This window comes from Muscardinus avellanarius (genome assembly GCF_963383645.1).
Source record: "Muscardinus avellanarius genome assembly, chromosome: 1".
Taxonomy (NCBI): Eukaryota; Metazoa; Chordata; class Mammalia; order Rodentia; family Gliridae; genus Muscardinus; species Muscardinus avellanarius.
In genome coordinates, this window is record NC_137786.1 from 174,410,145 (window position 1) to 174,436,305 (window position 26,161).

General features: G+C 40.1%; 1 protein-coding gene across 2 annotated transcripts in view; it reads right to left on the reverse strand.

Moving 5' to 3' along the window:
* Positions 1-19,269, reverse strand: part of ACER3 (alkaline ceramidase 3) — a gene marked incomplete at both ends in the record, with an annotated part of 127,750 nt that extends 108,481 nt beyond the window's left edge. For both annotated transcript variants that reach the window (XM_080697181.1, XM_080697180.1), the window contains one exon: positions 19,167-19,269. In XM_080697181.1, the coding sequence (XP_080553307.1) occupies positions 19,167-19,269 (103 nt within the window). The remainder of the gene's footprint in view (positions 1-19,166) is intronic.
* Between the last annotated feature and the right edge of the window lie 6,892 nt (positions 19,270-26,161).

Genomic DNA, 26,161 nt, shown 5'->3' on the forward strand with positions numbered 1-26,161 from the left:
CACTTGTTTAATCAGCTCAGAGAAGTGGGCTTATATTCATTAACCCATTCAATAACAAATATGAAACATCTGTTACAAAAGGCACTATAAAGGAATACAAAAAATCACACTGCCCTCAAAATTAGACTAATACAAATTTACAAAATAGTTAAGATATTTTAAATGTAACAGATACTTTTCCCCCTTTTTATAGTATTGGGAATTGAATGCAGAATTTAACACATGCCAGACAAATACTTCTACCACAGAGCTGTATCCTCAGCTTTTTTATTTTACTTTCTTAAAGTAGACACAAAGGGTGGAAAAAAAAAAAAAAAATATATATATATATATATATATATATATATATATATATATATATATATATATATATGGTGTGTGTGTGGTACTGGTGATTAAACCCAGGGGCACTCTACCTCCAACCTACACCCCCAGCTCTGTTTTTTATTATTTTGAAACAGGGTCTCAAAAATCACTTTCAGATTTTATGACTTCAGTAAAATTTCATTATTGAGCATGGTTCAAAAACTTTCCTTTTTCAATGAATGGAAACTAAGTTGCAAAGGGCCTCACTAAGTAGTTGACCACTAACCTATAGTTCTCCTGTCTTGGCCTCCCAAGTACTGGGATTACAAGAATGCACCACCATACCCAGCTGATTTTTTTTAAAACTACTGTACTACCTTCAAATTATTCCAATCAAGATTCTCCAGGCTGGGGATGTAGCTCAGCTAGTAGAGCAACTGCCAAATCTGGGTTCATTCCTAACACAGAAACAACAACAACAAAAGAAAGTTTAACTGGGCATGGTAGCCCCAGCTACTTGGGAAGGCTGAGCTGGAAAGATTCCTTGAGTATATGAATTTGAAATGAGCCTAGGCAACATAGCAAAACCTCTGTCAAATAAATAAATAAATAAGATTGGTGATCTGGGTTTTAGAATCTTTTGTTAAAAAAAAAATTTATATTGAGGGATAAGATGGTGCCTTAAGGGAGACAGTAGGATTCGGGCACACAGAGATTCGCAACTCAATCAACCAAGAAGACTGCTTCTCAACAAGGGGAAAAAAAGTGTAAAACTAAAAAAAAAAAAAAGTTGAAAAGCAGTGGAACCAGAAATAGAAAAAAAAAAAAAAAGCAGAGACCTGTAAAGGGCTCCAGATGTCCCACCTGGGAAATGGAGACCAGAGACCAGTGGCATTCCTTTCTGAGTCAGGCCACACCAGAGGAGCTGGCGGCTACTGGCACTGTGGCTTCCAGAGACCTCCAGAAAGAAACTGTGAACTGTTGTAAGACTGACAAGTATATACCATCAGCAAAAGGGGCTGGCATTTCGTTCCCCCAAATAGGGTCCCAGCAGAACAGACAATCCAGACAGACACTATGGCTGCAGTTGAACTCATCCTTTCAGCAATGATCCAGAGCAATGCCCATCAACAACGTAAGTTATCAAGCCTTTCCAGTGAAAGGAACCAGCTGTGCCCAGCCATGGGAACTTATGTGGCAAAGAAATAGACTCATGAGGGGCCTGAGACCTTGCAAATATCCTGCAGAGGCAGGAGTGGGGACTACTATTGAACATGGCAGAAACTTGAATTAGTAAGATAGACCCTAGAGACAGGCAGGAGGGAACTGTAGTTCATAGTTCAAGGAGCCCTTGTAGGGTCTCTAGGGATGACCGTGGGACTCTGACTTGTGGTGCCAGATGGAAATAGCTCAGCCTACAAGCTGCAGGCTCTACAAGCAGTGAACTTGTGCCTGCCATGTTTGAATGCCTCAAGCACCAGCACTGGAAGGCTAGCAATGGCCCCCAGGGGTGTGCCTGCCCATCACAGGGGTGATGTCCTTGAGGTTAAGGAACTGAGCCACCCAAGTCCCGGCTTGGAACTGTGCAGTCTCTCCCTCAAGACCTTAAACCTTGGGCAGAGAGTAGCAGCAACACCATCTTGGCCAAATTGTGCCAAGAGGCCAGGGGCTCAGCAGGGAATCATTTGATCTCAGCCAAAAGCTGGAAATTCAATACTCTTTCCACTAGCAGAGTTTGTACCTGGCATGCATATAAACTAGTAACTGAAAGTACCTCATGTGACCATAACAAGCACATCTGGAGTGGTATCACAGGGGCCATCAAAGTTCAGTGAGCTAGACTATAACTTCAAAACAAAGCAATCTCTGGTTTTGCTCAGCCTAAACCCACTGGTCACAGAAGTCAGAGGTTAGCACTCTGCAATATAATGGGTTCACAATCAGCAGAGCAGTGGTGCTCTCTGGGGATGCATTAAGTACCAACCCACAGGCTGCAGGCCTTAAATAGAGCATTATAGTCGCTGGCCCTGTGAAGTTTGGGCCAGGATAGCACAGTGGCCTACAGCCAATCAGAGATTCCTACTTACCTGCACTAACAACTATATCTAGTTTAAAAGGCTCTGGAAACTCAGAGCTTGAGTATTTGAGTCAGAATGGTAGGGGCGAATATATATTCCCAACATAGACATTATTATAAAGGAATAACAAATAAACACAGGACTCACACACAAAGAGGAAGAAGATGCCAAGACAACAGAAACACAAACCCAAGTACTCTAAAAATATGAGAACAAGGAACAGTACGGAAACAATAAACTTCCACAACTCAACAATATGGAAGGTTATCAATACTGATCTGCAAGGAGAATTCCAAATTTGGATCTTCAATATGATGAAAGGCCTCAACGAAAGTATACAGGAAATGAAGGAGGAAACTGAGACTTTTAAGAAAGAACCAGCTGGGCTTGCTGGCACATGCTTGTAATCCCAGCATTCGGGAGGCTGAGACCTGGAGGTTCACGGACAGCCTCAGCTACTTAGTGAGGTCCTCTGCAACTCAGTGAGACCCAGTTTCAAAATAAAGAATAAAATATAGGGCAGGGGGTGTAGCTCGGAGGTAGAATGCCCCTGGGTTCAATCCCCAGACCCGCAAAAAAAAAAAAAAAAAAAAAAAACCAGAAAGAGACTTTAAATGAAATGAAGGAGTCAATAAATGAATTGAACAGAGCAATAGAAAACAACTCTGGCTATACCAAATTAAAAACAGGTAGCACTCTTGGAAAACAGTGCATTCAAAACTGAAAGCACAGTCAACAGTATATAGAAGACGTTACAACACAAACTAAACATGCAACAATTATGGGACAATATAAAACGCCCTAACTTGCACACAAACAAAAGGTATTAAAGAAAAGATAAAAGCAAGATAATCAGAAACCTCTTCAGAGACATAATTTCAGAGAATTATCCAAACATAGAAAACGATGTGGACATCCACATGCAGGAGATATACAAAACACTGTTAAGACAAGATCAAAGTAGGACCTCTCCAAGCCATGTAATAGTCAAACTAACTAATAATCTATGACTTACATAGAGCCCAAGGGAAAAATATTAAATGCAGTGATACATTCAGGGGCAAAACAATAAAAATCACTCTAGACTTCACAACCTAAGTCATGAATGCGAGGAGAGACTGGCATAAAGTCATGAATGCAAGGAGGGACTATACTCCAGATCCTAGAAGAAAACACCTTCCAACCAAGGTTGCTATATCCAGCAAAGATATCATTCAAATTTGATGGAGAAATAAAAACATTCCAAAAGAAGCAGAAACTTGAAAAATTCATGACTACCAAGCCAGCACTAGAGAAAATACTTAAAGAAATAAATTATAAAGAAGAAAAATGAAGCATATGACAGAACCAGAAAAGAGGCGAACTCCACCAACTAAGCAAGGAGAAATAACACTACATCCAACAGAATATAGAACACAAAATTACAGGAAACAAGAATCATATTTCAATAATAACATTATACGTCAAAGGGCTTAACTTCCCAATTAAAAGACACAGACCGCCAATGTGAAATAAAAAACATAATCCAACTGTATGCTGCTTACAAGAAACTCACTTTATAGCCAAAGATATCCATAGGATAAAGGTAAAAGGATGGGAAAATATATACCATGCAAATGAAGCCCGAAAACAAGCAGGGGTAGCAACGCTGATATCTGACAAAATAGACTTTAAGCTAAAATATATCAGAAGAGACAAAGTGGATCACTTCTTATTAATAAAAGGAACAATCCAGAAAAAATATAATACAGTAAACATTCACACCTCAAATGTGGGTACACCAAGATATGAAAAACAAACTCTTGAGAACATTAGGTCTCAAATAGACCCAAATACAAAAATACTATAAGATTTCAATATACCACTCACACCATTAAATCCATCTTCAAGACAAAAGATGAGCAAAGACTCTTTAGATCTAAAGAACACTATAAACCAAATGGACCTAATAGACATATACAGAATATTTCAACAAACAACAGCTGAATACACATTCTTCTCAGCTGTCCATGGAACCTTCTCCAAAATAGACCACATATTGGGCCACAAGGCAAGCATCAGTAAACTCAAAAGATATAATTCCCTGCCAGCTTTTCAGATCACAACAGAATAAAAGTAAGAAATCAACAATAGGAAGACCAAAACAAATTACATAAATACCCTGAGACTGAATGATACACTCTTGAATGATAAATAGATCAAACAGAAATAAAAAATTCTGGGAAATAAATGAAACTATAGACACAAACACCAAAATCTATGAGACACTTTGAAGGCAGTGTTAAGAGGAAAATTTATAGCACTGACTGCCCACATTAAAAAAAAAAAAAAAAAGAAGAAGAAGAAGAAGCCAGGCGTAGTGGCACACACGCTTGTAATCCCAGCATTTGGGAGGCTGAGATAGGAGGATCACTGTTCAAGGACAGCTTCAGATACTTAGTGAGGCTCTTTGCAACTCAGTGAGACCCTGTTTCAAAATAAAAAATAAAAAATAGGGCTAGAGGTATAGCTTGGAGGTAGAATGCCCCTGGGTTCCATCCCCAGTACCAGAAAACAAAACAAAACAAAACAAAACAAAAAAACAGAAAGTCATCAAACAAGCAACATAATGACATACCTCAGAGACCTAGAAAAACAGGAACAGTCTAATCCTAAAACCAGCAGAAGGCAGGAGACAATTAAAATCAGAGCAGAAATAAATGAAATAGAGAATTAAAAAAATACAAAGGATCAACAAATCAAAAAGCTGGTTCTTTTAAAATATTAACAAGATTGACAAATTCCTAGCCAACCTAAATAAAAGAGAGAATCAACCCAAATTAAAAATCAGAAATGAAAAAGGAGACATCACCATAGACAGTGGGGAAATTCAGAGGATCATCAAAAACTATTTTGAAAATTTATATTCCAATAAACTGGAAAACATGGAAGAAATTAACACATTTTTAAACACATACAAACTACCTAAACTGAAACAAGAGGATATAGAAAACCTAAACCGACCAATAGCACGTAAAGAAATAGAAACAGCAATAAAAATTCTGCCACCAAAGAAAAGTCCAGGTAGCCAGGCGTGGTAGCACACACTTATAATCCCAGCATTTGGGAGGCTGAGACAGGAGAATCGCGGTTCACAGACAGCCTCAGCTACTTAGTGAGGCCCTTTGCAACTCAGTGAGACTTTGTTTTAAAAAAAAAAAAACAAAAAAACATAGGGCTGGGAGTGTAGCTCAGAAGTAGAATGCCCCTGGGTTCCATCCCCAATACCACAGAAAAAAAGAAAAACTCAGGTCCAAACAGATTTTTTAAAAAGAACTAAATGTAATACTGCACAAGTTATTCCATGAAATAAAAGAGATGGAATTCTTCCAAATTCCTTCTATGAGGCTAATATCACATAATAACAAAACCAAATAAAGATCCCTTAAGAAAAGCAAATTACAGACCAATATCATTAATGAACATATGTACAAAAATACTAAGCAAAATACTAGCCATGCACATTCAAAATCAGATCAAGAAAATTGTATACCATGAACAAGCTGGTTTTATCCCAGGAAAGCAAGACTGGTTCAACATACACAAATCAATACATGTTATTCACCACATAAATAGAATGAGAACAAAAATCACATGATCATATCAACAGATGCTGAAAAAGCATTTGACAAAATCCAAAACCCATTCATGTTAAAAAAAAAAAACTACAGAAAATTGAATAAAAGGAACGTATTGCAACATCATTAAGGCAATATATACAATAAACCCAAAGCCAGCATCCTACTGAACAGGGAAAACTTCAGGAATTCCTTCTAAAAGCAAGAACAAGATAAGAATGCTCACTATCACCACTCCTTTTCAATATAGTACTCAAAACTCTTGCCTGAGTGATAGGACAAGAAAAGAATATCAAGGAAATTCAAATAGAAAAAAGAATCAAAATTATCTTTAGACTATTAGAGCTGATTAATCAATTCAGCAAAGTAGTGGAATACAAAATCAACCTAAAAAAGAAATAAGTAGCTTTTCTATATGCCAACCATGAATCTATGGAAAAAGAAATACAGAAACCAATTCTATTCACAATAACCTCAAAACCAATAAACTACCAAGGAATAAACCTAATAAAAAATGTAAAAGACATCGACAATGAAGTTTATAGAACACTAAAAAAAGAAATTAAAGATCTTAGAAGATGGAAAGATCTCCCTTGCTCTTGGATAGGCAGAATAAATATCAAAATGACCATTCTACCAAAAGTGATCTACAGAATCAATGTACTCCCTATCAAAATATCAATGTCATTCTTCATAGAAAATTCAGTCATAAATTTCATATGAAAAACAAATGACCCAGAATAGCCAAAGCAATTCTCAGCAAAGAGGAAGCATTACAATACCTGACTTCAAATTATACTACAAAGCCAAAGTAATAAAAACATCGTGGTGCTGGCACAAAAATAGACACATATACTAATGGAAAAGAATAAAAGATACAGAAACAAATCCACACACTTATAGTCAATTGATCTTTGACAAAGGGGCCAAATACATAAGCTAGAGAAAAGACAGCCTTTTCAACAAATGGTGTTGGGAAAACTGGCTATCCATTTGTAGAAAAATGAAACTAAATCCTTACCTCTCACCCTTCACAGGAATTAACTTGAGATGGATCAAAGACCTGGAAGTTATATCAGAGACAGTAAAGCTATTAGAAGAGGGCATAGGTTCAACACTGCAACATATAGGCACAGGTAGAAATTTCCTCAACAAAATACCCAGAGCTCAAGAAATTAAAACCAAAATTAAGATAAGTGGGATGCATCAAGCTAAAAAGTTTCTGCTCATCAAAGGAAATAACTAAGAATCTAAAGAAAAAGCCTACAGAATGGGAGATCTTTACCAGCTATCTCTCTGACAGAGAACTAAAATCTAGAGTGTACAAAGACCTTAAAAGACTTTACACTAGAAAAACAACCCAATCAAGAAATAGGCAACTGAATTGAATAGACACTTCACAATCACATGATCCAGCTATACCACTACTTGGTATTTTTCCAAAGAGGTTGAAGCAATAACTAAGTGATAACATAGAAGTTGCTAGGTAACTGCAATGACAGGAGTCAAAGATCTTTCTCTTAAGAACAGGTTCCTCTCTATCATAAAGAATGTTTCTTGAACTTGTACCTGAGGATGTAGTATCATTGGGGGAAGTCACTTTAAAATGACAAGAGAAGCTTTAATTCACTGGGATATTAAACTAGCTATCTAATTTAAGATACTGATCCACTCTTTCTACGGGAAATGATGAGAAAAAAATTTAATTAACTAAATATCTATTTTTGATGCTAGACATCACGACCCTTTAATCTGAAAAACTGCAATATTCAGAAAAGATAATAATGTAATAAATACACTCACCACTTTTGATTATTGTTTACATTGTCATGTCTGTATCAAGCTTATATTTATAGAGAAATCAATTACTGAAGATAAAGTCTAAGTCACCTATATTTTTAATTCAATTTCCCTTCATGCATTTCCAGAGGTGATGGTTAGTATTCATTTATGTGTATTATGGTAGATTTGGTTTACACCCCATAGGTTCATGTACTAGAAGCTTGGTGCCAGTGTGGTGAGTTGGTAAACTAGAAATATCAGAAACAGTGTCATAGCATCTGTAATCACAAGTCTGAGATCAGCCTGGGCAACTTAGGGAGACCCTGTCTCAAAATAAAATAAAAAGGGTAAGGGATATAGCTTAGTGATAGAGTGCTCCTAGGTTCAATCCTCAGTACTACAAAAATGAATATATTAAAAAATTTTAAATTGAACCCGGGGCATTCTGAGCTATAACCCCAGCTAACAATAATAGAGGGAAAATAAGTAAATTTATAGTGCAGGATTTTAGCATATCCATCTTAGTTTGATACAGCAACTTTCCTGCATTCCCTTCCCCAAAAAAATAGGGTTGGGGAAGATTTTAATATCATAATTAGCTTGATTCAATACATTAGCATGAATAGATATAAGAAAATAACAGTGATTTGAGAGACTTTTACTTCTAGCCATGCTATAATAACTGCGACTAGACTTTCCCTCTGCTGTTAACAAAGAGAAAAAAGGGCAAAATTTATGAAAAACTCTTTTCCAACATTAAACAACTATGTAGTACAGAAATGAACCCCTGAGAAAAGGGAAACAATGAAGTTAACTCTTATGATTACTTAGCTTTCTAGATGAGGCACTTTCTAAAACCTGATGCAAGGAAAAAGAATCCAAGCATAATAAAGCAATCTCACTAAATTGAAAAGACAGCAATTAGACTTTAGGAGACTGAAATAGTAGTGATTTATAGGACAGAATATCAAAGGAAGTAGCTACACAGAGATAGAGCTCCAAAATCTGAAAGAGATGCTATTGAGTCTGCTGCTGAACACTAAATTGAACATGTGCAGAGTGAGATTCCTTTAAGCTGAGAAAAGAACTACTGGAGAAGAGCTGGAGGCATAGCTCAGTGGTAGAATATGTGTTTAGCACACATGAGGCCCCAGGTTCAATCCCCAACACCAAAAGAAACAAAGAAAAAAAAAAAACACTACTGGAGAGGAAAAATAACTACTATAGAACTGGAGAAGAAAATAACTACTATAGAGCTTTAAACTAAACAAATTCCATAGCAAGCAGGCCTGAAGACCTTCAAGTACAACCAGACAAAATAGAGATCATGTTGAACATCTAAAACATTCAGTAAGGATCCCAGAAAAAATAATTTTTTAAATAGAGAAGCAAAACTAGAAAAACATAAAGACAACAGATCCACAAAAAAAAAAAGGTTTTAAAGAACTTTTAAAGATTGAAAGATTAGCTGGTTGAAAAATAAAAATATATAAAACAGAACTGAGTATGTAGCTAAGAGGTAAAAGGCCCCTGGGCTCAATCCCCACAACCACCACCAAAAAAAAGTAGAACTCTTGGGGCTGGTGGTGTATCTCAGTGGTAGAATACATGCTTAGCATGCACAAAGCCCTGGATTTGGTCTCCAGCAGGAAAAAAAAAACATATGGAACATTGCTATCAACCAAGAATGTTCCTCTTGTGCCTTCTCTATTAATCCCTCCTTCCTCCTCTTTCTCTATTGCAATCTACTGTTCTGATTTTTTCCCCTACCATAGATTATATTTGCCCATTCTAGAATTACATGTAAGGACCTGAGGATCATGGTTCACGGACAGCCTCAACTACTTAGGGAGGCCCTCTGCAACTCAGTGAGACCCTGTTTCAAATTAAAGATTAAAAAATTGGGCAGGGGGTGTGGCTCGGAGGCCAATGTCCCTGGGGTTCCATCCCCAGACCCTCAAAAAAATAGAAATAAAATAAAAAAGATTAAAAATAGGACTGGGAGTATAGCTTGGAGGTAGAATGCCCTGGAATTATATTCAGCTATAAAGAAGAATAAAATAATAGCCTTTGCAAGAAGATGGAAGGAACTAGAGAACATTATGTTAAGTGAGATTAGTCAAGCACAGAAAGAGAAGGGACATATGTTTTCTCTAATATGTCCAAGCTAGGGAGTAGTGGTAATACCAGAGGGATTCCAGATGATGGAGGGGAAATCTCAGCAAAGCTTGAACGGAAGGATAGGGGAGGAAGAAAGCTGAGGTTGTTCAATGGAGGCGTTACATACGAATATGTGTAATAGCATAAATACAACATGATTAACCTGGACACTATTGGGGGGAGGAAAAGGGAGGGGAAGGCATGAAGCACAATGTAAATGTACACCACTCTCAATATGTTCCACTTATAAAAAATAAAAATTAAAAAAAGGGCTGGAGATATAGCTCAGAAGTAAAATGCCCCTGAGTTCAATTCCTAGTCACACACACACACACACACACACACAGCCCTCATTTTGTCTCTAGTAAAGCAAAACTTTGGACAAATTATTTAATCCCTCTCTGTCCTAAATTTCCAAGCATCTAAAATGTGGCTAAAATTTAGAGTAACTGAAAAGAGCTGTAATAATTATAACTAGGATTTTTATAAGATAATACTACATACAAAAATATTATACATTAAGTTCCATAGTGTTAGCTAGTATTATTTCTACTGGTTATTTTTAACATTTCAAAAATCATATTTATCCACATGACTGCAATGCAAATATTATGTGGTTTTGCTTTGGACCTGAATTACATTAAAGCCAAGTGTAGTGGCTCATCCTGTAATCCCAATGATCCAGGAGGCTGAGGCAGGAATACAGCAAGAAATCAGCCTTGGCATTTTATTAAGACCCTGTCTCAAAATGAAAAGAGCTAAGGATTTAGGTCAGTAGCAGAGAACCCCTAAGTGCAATCTTCAGTATGGTAGGGGACGGGGAGTGGGGATGGTAAAAAGGTAATTAGTGACTATCTCACATGAATCAATACAGTGTAATAACAGTGACTAGCACTCATCTAATTAACAGCTACATTGCCTCTGACTAATTAAAACAGAGATAAGAGCTGGGTGTGGTGACACAGGCTTGTAATCCCAGCATTTGGGAGGCTGAGACAGGAAGATCACCTAGGTTCAAAGCCAGCCTTGGCTACTTAGTGAGGCCCTTTGCAACTCAGTGAAACCCTGTTTCAAAATAAAGAATAAAAAATAGGGCTGGTGGTGTAGCTTGGAGGTAGAATGCCCCTAGGTTCTATCCCCAGTACCACACACACACACACACACACACACACACACATACACACACACACACACACACACACACACACACACAGAGATAAAATACATTAGCAATTACAATTTATACAAGATAGTAATGATTACAATTAATTTAAAGTGATAATAAATTCATGGAGGCCCTAAAATTGCAAAAGCTTCCTTCTGATAAAAGGGCTAAAATAATTACCATATTACCACACAATCTAGCAATTTTACTTTGGGAGCTTGAAGAAATATTTGAACACCCATGTTCACAACAGTACTATTCACAACAGCAAAAGGTGGAAGCAACCCAAGTGTCTAACAGTAGATGGATGGATAAAGAAAATGGAGTATGTACATGCAGTGGAATATTATAGTTTTTTGTGTTTTTTTGTGGGGGGAGGTACTGGGGATTGAATCCAGAGGCATTCTACCTCCGAGCTATACCCTTAGCCCTATTTGAAGCAGGGGCTCTCTAAGTTGCAGAGGGCCTAAGTAACTGAGGCTGTCAGCAAACCGTGATCCTCCTATCTCAGCTTCTCATATACTAGGATTACAAGTGTGTGCTACCATGTCTGACTGTTATACAGCTTTTAAAAGGAAAGAAATTCTGCCGGGCGTGGTGGCGCACGCTTGTAATCTCCGCACTTGGGAGGCAGAGACAGGAGGATAGCGCAGGTTCGAAGCCAGCCTTGCTGGCTTAAGAGACCCTGTTTCCAAATAAAAATATAAAAATAGGTCTGGGAGGGTGAATTCATTTCAAGTCACCCCTCCATGCCAGTCTGGTATGGAGCTGTATTTCTATTTTCTGTATTTCTATCTTTCTAATAAACTTCTTTAAATCTTAAAAAAAAAAAAAAAAAAAAAATAGGTCTGGGAGTGTAGCCTGGAGGTAGAAGGGCTTCCAGGAACCCCAGTACCACAAAAAAAAAAAAAAAAAGAAAAAAAGAAAGAAATTCTGATATATGCCACAACATGGATGAACCTGAGGATATTAGGCTAAGTGAAATAAGGCAGTCACAAAAATATAATGTATGAGTCTTCTTATATGAGATGATGGGGAGTTATTTAAAGAGTATATAGAGTTCACATTTTGCAAGATAAAAAAAGTTCTAAAGATTGAGTGCACAACAATGTGAATGTGTGTAACACTAAAGAACTGTACATACAATTAATAATGGTTAAAATGCCGGGTGTGGTGGTGCACGCTTGTAATCCCCGCGCTTGGGAGGCTGAGACAGGAGGATCGCGCAGGTTTGAAGCCAGCCTCAGCTACTTAGTGAGGCTCTCAGCAATTTAGTGAGACCCTGTTTCCAAATAAAATATAAAATAGGGCTGGGAGTATAGCCCGGAGGTAGAAAGCCTCTGGGTTCCACCCCCAGTACCACACACACACAAAAATAATGGTTAAGATGATAAATTTTGCAGGGTGTAGTAGCATACACTTGTAATCCCAGTACTTGGGAGGCTGAGGCAGGAAGACCATAGGTTTTCAGCCAGCAAACCTAGGACTTAGTAAGGTCCTCTGCAACTGAGACTCTTGTTTCAAAACAAAGAATAAAAAAATAGGGTTGCGGGTTTACTCAGAGGTAGAATGCTCCTGGGTTCAATCCCCAGTACCATAAAAAAAAAAAAAAAGCTGATAAATGTTGTGTTATGTGTATTTTTCCACAATTTAATTAAATAAAAACATAAATAAATAACTGATAATGTGGTTCTTGGTTCTTGCAGCAGTAACACTGTAAAATCTATGAATCTGTCTGCACTTTAAGTTTTTAATAAGCACTATTTCCTTGCATTCCATGTACCACATATACATGTTCATCACAGCACCTAAACCAATTTACTTGCAGTCTCTGATTTGGATATATTAAACCTAAACCCTTTTGTACACTGAATTTAGTCTTTCATTTGACCTGATTCTTCAGTTGACTTAAGATGCTTTTGAGCTAAAAGTTGGAAGCAGTGCTACTTGGTGGTCAATAACCTTTCGAGAAAGGATTATAATCTTTAAGATAATAAAGATGTCACCTCTGCCAGAACAAAGAGGTGCAAGACCAAAAGAAGCCTCATGTATGCTCACTTACTTGAGACTAGTATCCAGGGAAGGTAGTAGGAAGAAAAGGAAAGGGAAAGAAAGTCAGCAAAGCTACAAGGAGTTAGTTGCCCTCCATGCTATGTGTACAGCAGAGAGAACTGGTTAAACCTCTCTTACCTTGTGCTACAGTGGTAAGAAAACTACTTTCCTCATCTAAGTGAATCCCATAGTAAAAGTATAAAGACTAAGGGCTGCCTATTTTCCTTCTGCCCAATTCCTGTGATTAGGATGGGAAAGGAGGAAAAGTCCAGGAGAAGGGACAATGCCTATTTTGAATTTTCCTAGCTCAAGAAAAAAAGGGAGCCTGGTATGGTGGCACATGCCTGTAATCCCAGTACTTGGAAGGCTGAGATAGAATTTCAGGTTTAAGGCCAGCTTCAGCAATTTAGCAAGACCCTGTTTCAAAATAAAAAATAAAAAGGTCTGGAGGTATAACTCGGAGGTAGAATGCTCCTGAGTTCAACCCCCAGTACAAAAAAAAAAAAAAAAAGGAAAAGAACAAAAGGGAGATGGCTAGATGGTCTTACCATAAATTGTCCTCCTTTCTCTCCATCCATAAAAGTCTTGCTAACCAGGTTACCTTCTCAGAGTGAGATGGCTTCTATAAAAGCCATAATTAGAAATTTTCAAACTTTTTTTTAGCTTCCTGATAATCTCTTCATAATATGTACATTATTGGACATCTTTCTATCAAATACATGCATCTCACTTGAAAGTATTAGTGTGCTTGTTTGTACTAACCTGTTTATATTCCTACTGGTCTTTCCAGATACCATAAACAGAGAAGCTACTTTCATATGTCATCTTACAGTCCAAGGCAATTACAAAAGAGATGTACAATAAGTATTTGCTTAATAAAATGAGGCCTTCTGAATAATTTTAACTGAGTATTTCTTTTCTGAAAAGAATACCATATTAAATCTTAAAATTTCCCTCCATGTCCCATTAGATAATATTTCTTCCATTAAACTACTAGTACTTGAAATTCCAATTCCTGTACAGTGTATATCTTGGTAGAAAAACTTGTCAGACATAAAGTTGAACATCATTTCTGCCGCTTAATAGTTGTATGACACTGAGCAGGTTACTTCTCTAAGACTCAGTTTTCTCTTCTTTGAATCGGAGTAATACAGCCAGGTGCAGCGGCACATGGCTATAATGCGATATTCAGGAGGCTGCTGTAGGAGGATTTCAAATTTGAGGTTAACCTCAGCAACTTAGTGAGAATCTGTCAAAAAACTAGAGGGCTGGGTAGTTCAGTGATAGAACACTCACAGTTTAATCCTCAGTGCAGCAAAAAGGTGGTTGTAAGGGAGAATATCACCTACTTAATAGAAATGTTCTGAAGATTATTAATACATAGGCAGTCATTATTTTGTAGAGCTTTAATATGCAGAAAATTCAGTTACCAGAGTATAGTTAAATAATGCCAATTATCTAACAACACAATTCAAATTTCAGTTAATACTGTTTATCAACTGTAACTGAATATAGCACAAAATTTGCTGCTAGATCTTTATTCCATAAACCTCTACATAAATAAAAGAACATCCTAATCAGTGATCAACCATGCCACTTCTTTCAAAGTCTGTTGTTTATCAGTCACTGTGTATTTTCTGTTACTCAGTTCATACATAGACAGCTAAGCATGTAGTCAAGTTGCCTCTTTGTCTCTTGATGGTAAACATGTATGACATTTTACAAAACTGAATAATAGAGGGTATTAGCCAACAATGATAAAAGGGTAGCAAAGAAATAAAAAGTGATAATACTGGATGTGAAATTCAAAAAAAAAAATGTAGAGTTACATAGAAATAGCTAACTGTGGTAATGGTGACACTACTACCACTTAGACTGTTGACGCAGCCTGAAGAACTTAGTAAAAGATAACTTATCAATATAAATGAACACAACAGTTTGGCGAAAAGTATGAAGATATCTCAGAAGAAGTGACACTGGAAAAAATATATATATAATTAAAGGAACTCTTGGAGATATTTCATAATATTGAAAGTGAAAAAAATAAAATGTTGAAAGCTGATTCAAACTTAGAAAGGATTTGTGGAGGCATAGGGAAGATATTCATTCTATGCCATAAGCTGCACTCTTCAAACTACTCTTGAGTTATTTTACAAAGAAAACACTTCAATTCCAATGTTATTACTATATATAATAAATATTCATTTTATTTTTTTCAATTATATAATGAACAGAAAGAAGGTTTACAAAACACAGTTGACAAAATTTTTCCAAAGTCATAGAGCAATTGCAAATTTTCCTATTGATCATAATGATTGCTTTTTTTATTTCCAGAACAGAGGATTGAACCCAGGGGCATTCTACATTCAAGCTATACCATATCCCTATTTTTCATTCTTTATTTTGAAACAGGGTCTTATTAAGTTGTGGGAGGCCTCACTAAGTAGCTGAGGTTAGCAGAAAACTTTCAATCCTCCTGTCTCAGCCTCCCAAGTACTGGAATTACAAGTGTGCACCACCACACCCAGCTATGAAGACTGCTTTGAATAATAAAAAAAAAAAGATTACTTTGTATGGCTTTAATGTTTATAGTCATTTGTATGGTGCCACACCACCAAATAAAATGAGGACTGCCTATATACCGATAATTTCTGGCACAACAAGGGGCTTGTTATTTCACAACTAAAGAGAGACCCTCTACCTTTCTCCCTGATCCTAACAATCTGTTCAAACAAAAAGGAATCTGAATTGATGTTGGATAATGCTAAAAAAATAGTATTTCAGGTGCTGAAAGTGACAAAGAACCACTGCCATACCTGAACATGCAGTTCCCCAAACTCATCATTACAATCCAAAATACATACACTCTAATGCTGATAGTTAAAAGACAGCTGAATAGTTATTCAGTTTGTCCTTTGTGATAGCATAAATTTCCTTATCTGTCCTTCTTCCTTGACTACAGAAGCAAAACAATGAACATGTGACAGAAGTAAGATGGGGTAAGTGGCAATATAGTGTAAGGTGTTTAAGAGTCAGACCTCAACTTGAATACTATCTCTAAAGCACTTATTATAACCGTAGATAGGTTGTTTCTCAGAGATTCAATTTCCTAATCTGTGAAATGGAGATAAAAATACCTTCTTTTGGGAATTATTATGAAGATCAAAAAATAAAATATATGGCCGGGCGTGGTGGCGCACGCTTGTAATCCCCGCACTTGGGAGGCAGAAACAGGAGGATCGCGCAGGTTCGAAGCCAGCCCCGCGCGCTGGCTTAGGAGACCCTGTTTCCAAATAAAAATGTAAAAATAGGTCTGGGAGTGTAGCCCGGAGGTAGAAGGGCTTCCAGGAACCCCAGTACCACCAAAAAATAAATAAATAAATAAATAAAAATAAAATAAAATATATGAAGTTCTTGGCAAGCTTTGGAACACTATGGCACATAAACAACTATTACTACTATTATTGTCCTATTATTATTACCATCACTAATGTAAATACACTGAGAAAACTTCAGTTGTTCTGAACACATATTCTAAACATATTATTAATCAGTATACACACACACACACACACACACACACACACACACACACATATACACAGTATGTGGGGAGCAATGGGGATTGAGCCCAGAGGTATTCTACCTCTGAGCTACACCCCCAGCCCAATTTTATTTATTTGGAAACATGATCTCACTAAGTTGCAAAAGGCCTTGCTAAATTTGCAAGGCTGGCTTCAACCTGTGATCCTCCTGTCTCAGTCTCCCAAGTACTGGGATTACAACCGTGAGCCACCACGCCCAGCTAATGAGTACATTTTTTGAAGATGCAAATTCGCTTACTCAAAGTTATGACTGACAAGCACCTTTTACTATGGCAAGATGACTTGACCTCAACTTCTTCCGGATCATTTTCTCCCAAGGTACATGTGCAAAGACTGCCAACATATTCACCCATCCTCTTCTTGCAATCCTTCTGATTCCTATGTTAAAACCTTCCTGCAGTCTGCCCAGAGTTTCCTCTTCTGAAGACATTGAGAACTAAAACCATTTCCCATTTCTCAGAGCTATATCTACCAGATCACTTAGTATCTTGTTTTTAGTACACATGACTCAACTACCAGTATTCTCTTTTGATTCTAATCCAAAGCCTTGGTTTTAAACTAAGTCATTGCTACCTACATAGAATACAAGACTGTAAGAGATCTAAAGATCAACTTAAGGCCAACTCTATGAAACAATTAATTCCTCTTCAAAAACTCAGATAAATTAGTTGAGCAATGTTTGCTTTCATATTTTTGGACAGAATGCCCTATTTGCCCCCAAGCCAACCTATTCCATGATATCATTGGTCAAAAAATTTTTTTCCTTATGTTGAAGATTTCCTTATGTTAAAGTTAGTTTCTTTCATTTGTTGCCCCTATTTCCAGATTCTAGAAAAACTGAGAAAGTTAACTATTCAATATGATAGCCCATTCAATATTTGAAGAGCTTCAAGTAAGAGAAAAAAAAAGTTGCACATTTCTAGTTCAGAGAATGTGGTTTTAATTCTCACTTATAGCCGGGCGTGGTGGTGCACGCTTGTAATATCCGCTCTTGGGAGGTGGAGACAGGAGGATAACGCAGGTTCGAAGCCAGCCGCGCTGATTTAAGAGACCCTGTTTCCAAAAATTAAAAAAAAGTATAAAATAGGTCTGGGAGTGTAGCCCAGAGGTAGAAGGGCTTCCAGGAACCCTGATACCACCAATAAATAAATAAATAAATAAATAAATAAATAAATAAATAAATCTCACGTATGGTCATTGGTGAAATGCTTTCTTTGCCTACACTGGGTTTCGCCTACACTGACTGCAAAGTAATTATACCACAAATGACATCTTTGCTCATATCTCTCCATTTTGCATAAAAATATTAATTTTAGTTCAGGAAAAATTACTCTTGGCTTAAAGCCTAAATCATGGTCTAGAGGGAATGACACTAAAGTCCTGAAAACTGTAAAAAAAAATTCTCTTTTTTAAATAATCAACTATTGGAACTAAATAAAATAGGATCATCTGTCATAAAACTCTTGCCTTTTTCCTACAAAACCACATATACATGGGAGGACTCAAAAATGGAGAAGTTCTCTGAAGAGTTTTTCTTTATGTCATGAGAAAGTGGATCCAATTTTTAAAAGGCAGTAATAGCCAAAGGATATTCTCTGTGCCTTGAAAGAAACAGGTACTTGAAAGACGGACCGAACACTGCTCTTAAAAACAGACAGAAGTAAATAATAGAAAAAGTGACAGACTTCTAGCCTGGCAGCAATAATCATTTAGGATATCCCTCCAGGTAGCAGTTGGAAGAAGACTCTTAAGTCCCCAGAGGAGCATTCAGTGGAAGTTGTGTCCTCAGATGACCACTAACCCCTAGAAAGTCCGACAGTACGCAGCGTGGAGCAGTCGCTTGGTCGTCGTGCTCTTGGGAGGCTGGCACGAGCAGAAGGTACAGATTAGGTGCTGGAGCAAGTTGATAGTTGAACGGTCGTGCTCAGAGGGCAGACATCACCAGTACTTAAGATACGGGGAGGGGAGGTGGTCCCCTAGCGGGGAGCGAGGGGTTCTGAGAAGACCGAAGAAGAAAAAGGGGGAAGACCTAAGTTTTCCCAGACTGGGTGACATGAAGCTGGGTAACGTCCTCTTCTGCGGCGCCCTCCTGGCTGGGAGTGGTGGCGACCGCAGGGCAGGTGCCCCGGCCCGGGCCGCGGAGCCGCGCCCTCCGCCCTCGCCGCCGTTCGCGGGCTGCCCGGGCGTGCGGCCCCGGGCGCTCGGGGACCCCTCTCCCGCCTGCCCCGCGCGTCCCTCGCCCGCCGCGGGAGGCCCTGCGGCCGGCCCCGCCGCGGTCCTCGCCGGACACCCGGCCGCGGCGGCCAGGCCCGGCGCCCGCCCTCGGCCAGCGCGCCCTCCGCCTCCCAGACCCGCTCGGCGTCTCCTCCCGGCGCCCACGCTCCGCTCAGGCCACACTCACAGAACTCGGCGATGTACCGGGTCACCAAATAGTTCTCCTCGCACCAGTCCAGCGTGGAGGTCGTGGGGCCCCAGTAGCCCTGGCGGTCCGCGGCCGGAGCCATCGCGCCGCCGGCCCTGCCCTGCCCTGCCCTGCGCCGCGCTGCGCCCGCCGCCCTTGGTCCCGCGGTCCCAGGCCGCCTCCGGCCCTGCTCTCGCGCGCGCTCGCGTCCCGCCCTCCCCCTAGGGGCGGGGCCGGGCTCCGGCAAGCCTGCCCCGGGGAAGCCACGCCCACGGAGGGCGGGGCCGGGCGTTCGCCAGGGCTGCCCCGGGGGAGCCACGCCCGTAGAGGGCGTGGCCGGGCTGGCTTCGCGGGGCCTGCCCAGGATGGGTCACGCCCATGAAGGGCGGGGCGAGACGCAGACCCGCCCATCTCGAGCTCGCTGGGTGGCCCTGTCCCACCTTCCCCTGTGGGCGGTCAGGGTCGTGATCCAGGAAGGAGGTGGAGACCTGGTCTCCCTGGCCGGCCTGGACAAGCCAGCGGCGCTGGGTGGCGATTCTCGACTTGCCGGAGACTCTTTTCTGTCCGGATGTGTCTAAACCTCTATTTTGTAGGGGCGGTTTGATTTAATTGGGGCGGAGGTGGAATAAAGCCTTCTCTTTCAAGCCCCTGCTTGATTAAATCTGCAGGCTTTGACCACAGGCTTCAAGCCAGAGGCCAGTAACAGCATCCCTAACTAGCCCCCGCGATTCCCAGAAAATAAACAATTATAAAGGTATAAAGTGTCTCGTAGGGACAAAAGGAGAGGACAACAACCCAGGAACTAAGGAAGGCGGGTGGGGAGAAGGAAGTAGGTACTAAGCTCCTAAAAGGGAATGCACTTGATAAAGCACTAAAACAGTTTGTCAGCCTCAGTTGGAGGTTTCTGCCTTCTAGATCTCTTTAATTGTGCCCTACCCTTCCAGCAACCAAGAGCTGCCTCCTCCTTCCACTTTCAAAGCTGTAACTCTATAGAGCCACCAGAACTATTAAAAACACAGATGTGATGAAAATGGTGACACAAACCTGTAACTTCAGTTACTCTGGAACCTGAGGCACGGGGATCCCAAGCTGGAGCCAACCTGGTCAACTTAGTGAGTTATTTATTTAAAAAATAAATAAAGATATATTTGGTTTTGATACTTGGGATTGAACCCAAAGTCATTCTACCTCTGAGCTATGCCTCTGCCCTTTTTATTTCTTATTTTGAAACAGGGTCTCAAAGTTACTGAGGGTAGGGCCGGGCGTGGTGGCGCACGCTTGTAATCCCCGCGCTTGGGAGGCAGAGACAGGAGGATTGCGCAGGTTCGAAGCCAGCCGCGCGCGCTGGCTTAGGAGACCCTGTTTCCAAATAAAAATGTAAAAATAGGTCTGGGAGTGTAGCCCGGAGGTAGAAGGGCTTCCAGGAACCCCAGTACCACACACACAAAAAAAAGTTTACTGAGGGTATAGCTAAATTGCTGAGGCTGGCCTTGAACTGGTGATCCTTCTGCCTTAACTTCGCAAGTACTGAGATTACTGGCATGTGCTATCACACTTGGCCCAAAATAAAATTTCTAAAAAGGCTAGAGGGTAGCTCAGCGGTAGAATGCTTGCCTAGCACGTTTGAAGCCATGGGTTCCATTCTTAGATTTCCTGAAGCAAGCTACCGATATAATCCTCATATTCACCTTTTGTGTTTTGCTCAACCAAATTTTCCCTTAGCTAGGGATGCACTGGATCACCTCCCATGTTCCTGCTGTGCTCCCTAAATTAGCCGGAATGGGCCTTCCTGTCTTCTCCATTTGACTAACTCCCTACTTGTCCCTGAAGCCCAGCCTGACTTGTCAAGGTCCTGAAAGCCCAACCTGTGTTTTATACCCGAGAGCTCCTCTGTTCTTCACATCTTACCATGATGCCATACTGAACAGAGAACTTGCTTTCCAGTCTTTATGATCTTAGCGTGCAGAAATCTGTATACGTTAAGGATGATAGGATTGCAATTTTCTGAATAAATAAGTCAGATGAGGTGCAATTAAATGAAAAAGAAAAGACGAGGGAAGATGAGGAGCCAAAGCCTCTTTACAATGTGATCCCAGAAGACAGCAGATGCAAAAGCTCTAGTGCTAGGCACAAAACCTAGAAACAGAGATAGCGTGTTTTAACAGAAATAGTAGAGCTGGGCATTGTGGCACATGCTTATAATTCCAGCATTTGGGAGGCTGAGACAGGAGGATCGCGGTTCACGGACAGCCTCAGCTACTATTTAGTGAGGCCCTTTGCAATTCAGTGAGACCTTGTCTCAAAGTAAAGAATAAAAAAAAAAAAAAAAAAAATAGGTTTGAGGGGCAAAAAATAGGGATGGGGGTGTAGCTTGGAGGTAGAATACCCCTGGGTTCCATCCCCAGGACTGCAAAAAAAAAAAAAAAGAAGAAGAAAAAGAAGAGGAAAAGGAAGGAGGAGAAGGAGGAAGAGGAGGAGGAGGAGGAGGAGGAAAGAAAAAGAAAGAAAGAAGAAAAAAAGAAATCGTAGTGAGGAGGTAGAAAGGAAATAGGCAGATAGGGAAAAGGCCTTGGTAGAAAGAAGTTAATTTCCTGAGTTTCCTGATGGGCGACAAATGCCTGAAATTCCAAAGGCTCAGGAGATAAGAAGGCCAGAGCTTCACAAAGCCATCCTGAGTTTCCTAATCAACAAACCCACCCAGCAAGTCTGGCATTCCTGAAAGGAGACCCTTCAAAGGACTTGCAAATGCCCTATGCAAATTCTCCTTGGGATCCCAAAAGTCACCCTAACCACAAACGGACTTGCAAGCAGTCAGGCATCGGCCAGTCAGATGGCAAAGCAGGGACTTCCTGCTCGGGACCCCCTCCCCTTTTGGGGAGCTGTTCTCTCTCTTGCAGGTCGTGTTGGCCCTGAGAGAAGGCAGAGTGCATCTGAGGGCACGTGGCTCGGGCGACTCTCGAGTAGTGACCTGAAGGCCTCTGCTGGACATCATGGCTGACCAGGCCCCTAGGGGTGACCTGTACCTCTTTTCTGGCAGATCGTGTGGACTCTGGGAGAAAGTAGTTTGCACTTGATGGACACTTGGCTCAGGTGACACTCGGGTAGTGACCCTGAAGGCAGCTACTGGACCCCGGAGTTCCGACCGCCCCTATGGGGTGTTTGGCCACTTTTCTCTATTCCCTCCTGGCAGATCGCGTGAACTCCGGAAGAAAGCAGCCTGCACCTGAAGGCAATTCGGCTTGGGCTACTCTCAAGTATTGTCCTGAAGGCAGCTGCTGGACCCAGAGTCCCAGACCCTTTGGGGTGTTCAGCCACCCTTGTCCCATTCCCTGCTGCTTCCAATAAACCTTTTACTCCCCTTCCTGAGGTCTGCGGGTGTCATTCTTCACTCTCCATAGACAAGAACTCGCCGGGGTTTTTCTCTCAAGAAACCCCCGTTTCAGTAGGCTATCTAAATTAGACCGCTGGTCACTAGGCTCTGGTTGGCTGGATGCTGGGAACACAGGTAAACAGGAAAGATCCAAGAAGGCAGTCTAAAGAGATAAATAAAAAACATTGGGTTGTAGAGATACTTCTATTTTTAAGCATTTTAAAATTTCATTCCCTAAAATTTCCATCTTGGGTATGTCCTCATTTTATTTATTTATTTATTTATTTATTTATTTATTTATTTTTTTGTGGTACTTGAGATGGAACTCAGAGGCATTTTACGTCCAAGCTACACTCCTAGCCCTATTTTATTATTTTTTTTTGAAACAAGGTCTCACTAGGTTGATAAGAGTCTTACTACTTGCTGAGTCTGTCCTAGAACCTGTGATCCTACAGTCTTAGCCTCCTAAGTACTGAGATTACAGACATGTACCACCATGCCTGGCTCCGTGTGTGTGTGTGTGTGTGTGTGTGTGTGTGTGTGTGTGTGTGTGTGTGTGTTACTGGGGATGGAGCCCAGGGGCCTCCGGGCTACACTCCCAGACCTATTTTATATTTTTTATTTGGAAACAGGGTTTCTTAAACCAGCGGAGGCTGGCTTCAAACCTGCGCAATCCTCCTGTCTCAGCCTCCCAAGCCTAGGGATTACAAGCGTGCACCATCACTCCTGGGCCCCTAGCCCTATTTTTTATTCTTTATTTTGAAACAGGGTCTCACTGAGTTGCAAAGGACCTCACTAAGTAGCTGAGGCTGGCCGCGAACCGCGATCCTCCTATCTCAGGCTTCCCAAATGCTGGGATTGCAATCATGTGACACCACCCCTGGTTTTTCCTGGCTCATTTTGTATATGTTTTTGTTGTTGTTGTTGTGTTGTTTTGTTTTGTTTGTTTTGCGGGTCTGGGGATGGAACCCAGGGGCATTCAACCTCCAAGCTACAACACCTGCCCTATTTTTTATTCTTTATTTTGAAACAGGTCTCACTAAGTTGTTGAGGGCCTCACCAGGTAGCTGAGGCTGTCCACAAACCTTGTTCCTCCTGTCTCAGCCTCCCAAATGCTGGGATTACAAGCATGCGCCACCACGCCCGGCTCTTGGGCTCTTGCATATGTCTTTAACATATAAGTCATCAAAAGTACATAAAATTTATAAATGTGTCAATATGAATATACTTACAGTGAAACTAAATATGCAAAAAAACACACACTCAAAAGTGATTTGCTAAACCGGGGGTGGTGGCGCATGCATGCTTGTAATCCCTGTGCTCGGGAGGCTGAGACAGGAGGATCACACAGATTCAAAGCCAGCCTCAGCTACTTAGTGAGGCTCTCAGCAACTTAGTGAGACCCTGTTTCCAAATAAAACATAAAATAGGTCTGGGAATATAGCCCAGAGGTAGAAAAGCTTCTGGGTTCCACCCCCAGTACCACCAAAAAAAAAAAGTGATTTGCTAATGAGGTATGCAATCAGTGTATCAATAACAACAATAGAGTGTGATAATGCTGGGTTTTCTAGGAGTAAATAGGAGGTTGTGTGACTCCCTGTGTAGAAATAAACCTTCTCTCTGAAGGCAAGGACGGAAGAGGCCTTGCCTGAGTCAACCCACACCCTGTACAATGTTCATCAACTGTGGGAACATATTCTACCATAAAAAGGACATAATTTAGGAGAGAGAAAGTCTCCCACCCAAGAGGAAAAGTATACTGCAGATGAATAACTCAGAAAACGAGTTACTAGGTTCCTTCAGCAATGTCTGTCTTCCTTTCTTTCTCTGGTTTTCTAAAAACCTTTTCACCTCCTGAGTATAAAAGCAATGCATGAAAATGTAAGGGACCCAGAATAGCCAACACTATTTTGAAAAAGAACAAAGTTCCCAGTTTTAACCCTTACTACAAAACTACAGCAAGCAAGACAGCATGCTCATGGAATAAGGATAGCCATCTACACCAGTGGAATAGATCTGAGAGTCCAGCAATAAACCCTTACATTTATGGTCAGCAAGGATGTCAAGACAACTTAATAGCGAAAGAAAGTAGTCTTTCTTTCTATGGTGCTGGGACAATTAGATATCCACATGCAAAAGAATGAAATTAGACCCTGCCTGCTGCAATAAACAAAATTCAACTCAAAATAGATCAAAGGCCTAAATGTAAAAAGTAAAACTAAAAAGCAAGGCAAGGTGGCCCACACCTGTAATCCCAGTACTTAGGAGGCTGAGAAAGGAGGATCCCGGGTTCAAGGTCAGCCTCAGCAACTTAGTGAGATCATGTTTCAAAACAAAACTAATAAAATAGGACTAGAGGTGTAGCTCAGAGGTAGAATCCCTTGGGTTTAGTCCCCAGTACCAAATAATAATAATAATTAATAATAATAGCAGCCAGAAATATAGCTTAGTGGTAGAGATCCCCTGCCCCAGACTCAGACACACACACATACACACACGAGAAACAACCAAATTACAGAAAAGACAAAGGATCTGAATAGATAATTCTCTAAGAAAGATATGAAAATACATGTTCGCCATTAGCCATTAGTGAAATGCAAGTCAAAACCACAATGACATATCACTTCACACACACTAGAACGCTATAATTAAGAAGTCAGATAATAGCAAGGGTTGGCAAACATATGGCAAAACTGAAGGCCATGCATACTGCTTGTATATAAAATGGTGAGCAGTTTTGAAAATAATTTTTAGTTCTTCAAAATGCTAAACAGTTATGATATGAACTAAAAATTCTACACCTAATGCCAGGAGACTTGTAGACTTATCTATAAAAAAATTGTACCTAAGCCATAAAAAAAATACAATTGAGGTATTTACAGGGAAATGGATGGATCTTGAGGACATTATGCTAAGCGAGATTAGTCAGTTGCAAAAAGTAAGGAATCAGATGCTTTCCCTAATATGTGAAAGCTAGGGTGAAAGGGGTCATAGGAGGAACTCCAGGTGAAAAAGGAGAGACTATAGAGGAGCAAATAAGGCAGCCTAACTGTGGGGATGGGAGGGGGGACAAGGAAACTCTTTAAAGCGCATAATGTACTTATTCATATCGAAGTCAACCACTAAGCCAAACTTGGGAGGGAGGGGTGGGGAGGGAGTGAGGTGGGGACTGGGTGGGGGATGACTGGGTGATGTGTGCATTTATGTCTACACAAGTTTTTTATACCCCATTATGATGTATAAATACAATGCACTAATAAAAATATATTTAAAATTTTGCATTCATGGACTCTCTGGGGTTCTAGCTGTAGATATTACCAAGGTTAAAAATTCCTACAATATAGGTTGTATTTGGCCTTGGAATCACATATGTTAAAATAATACTCTATTTCTTAAATATTTTGAAATGTGATTATATGACTTTTATAATAAAAACGTATACAGAAGGAAAAAAAACTTGTACAAGAATGTTCATAGCAGTATTTTTCATAATAGCTCCCAAATGCAAACAAACCAATGTCCATCGACTGATGAATGGATTAAAAGTGGTATATCCATGCAATCAAATATTATTCAGCAGTAAATAGGAATGTACTCATACACGCTCATTGATGAGCCTCGAAGA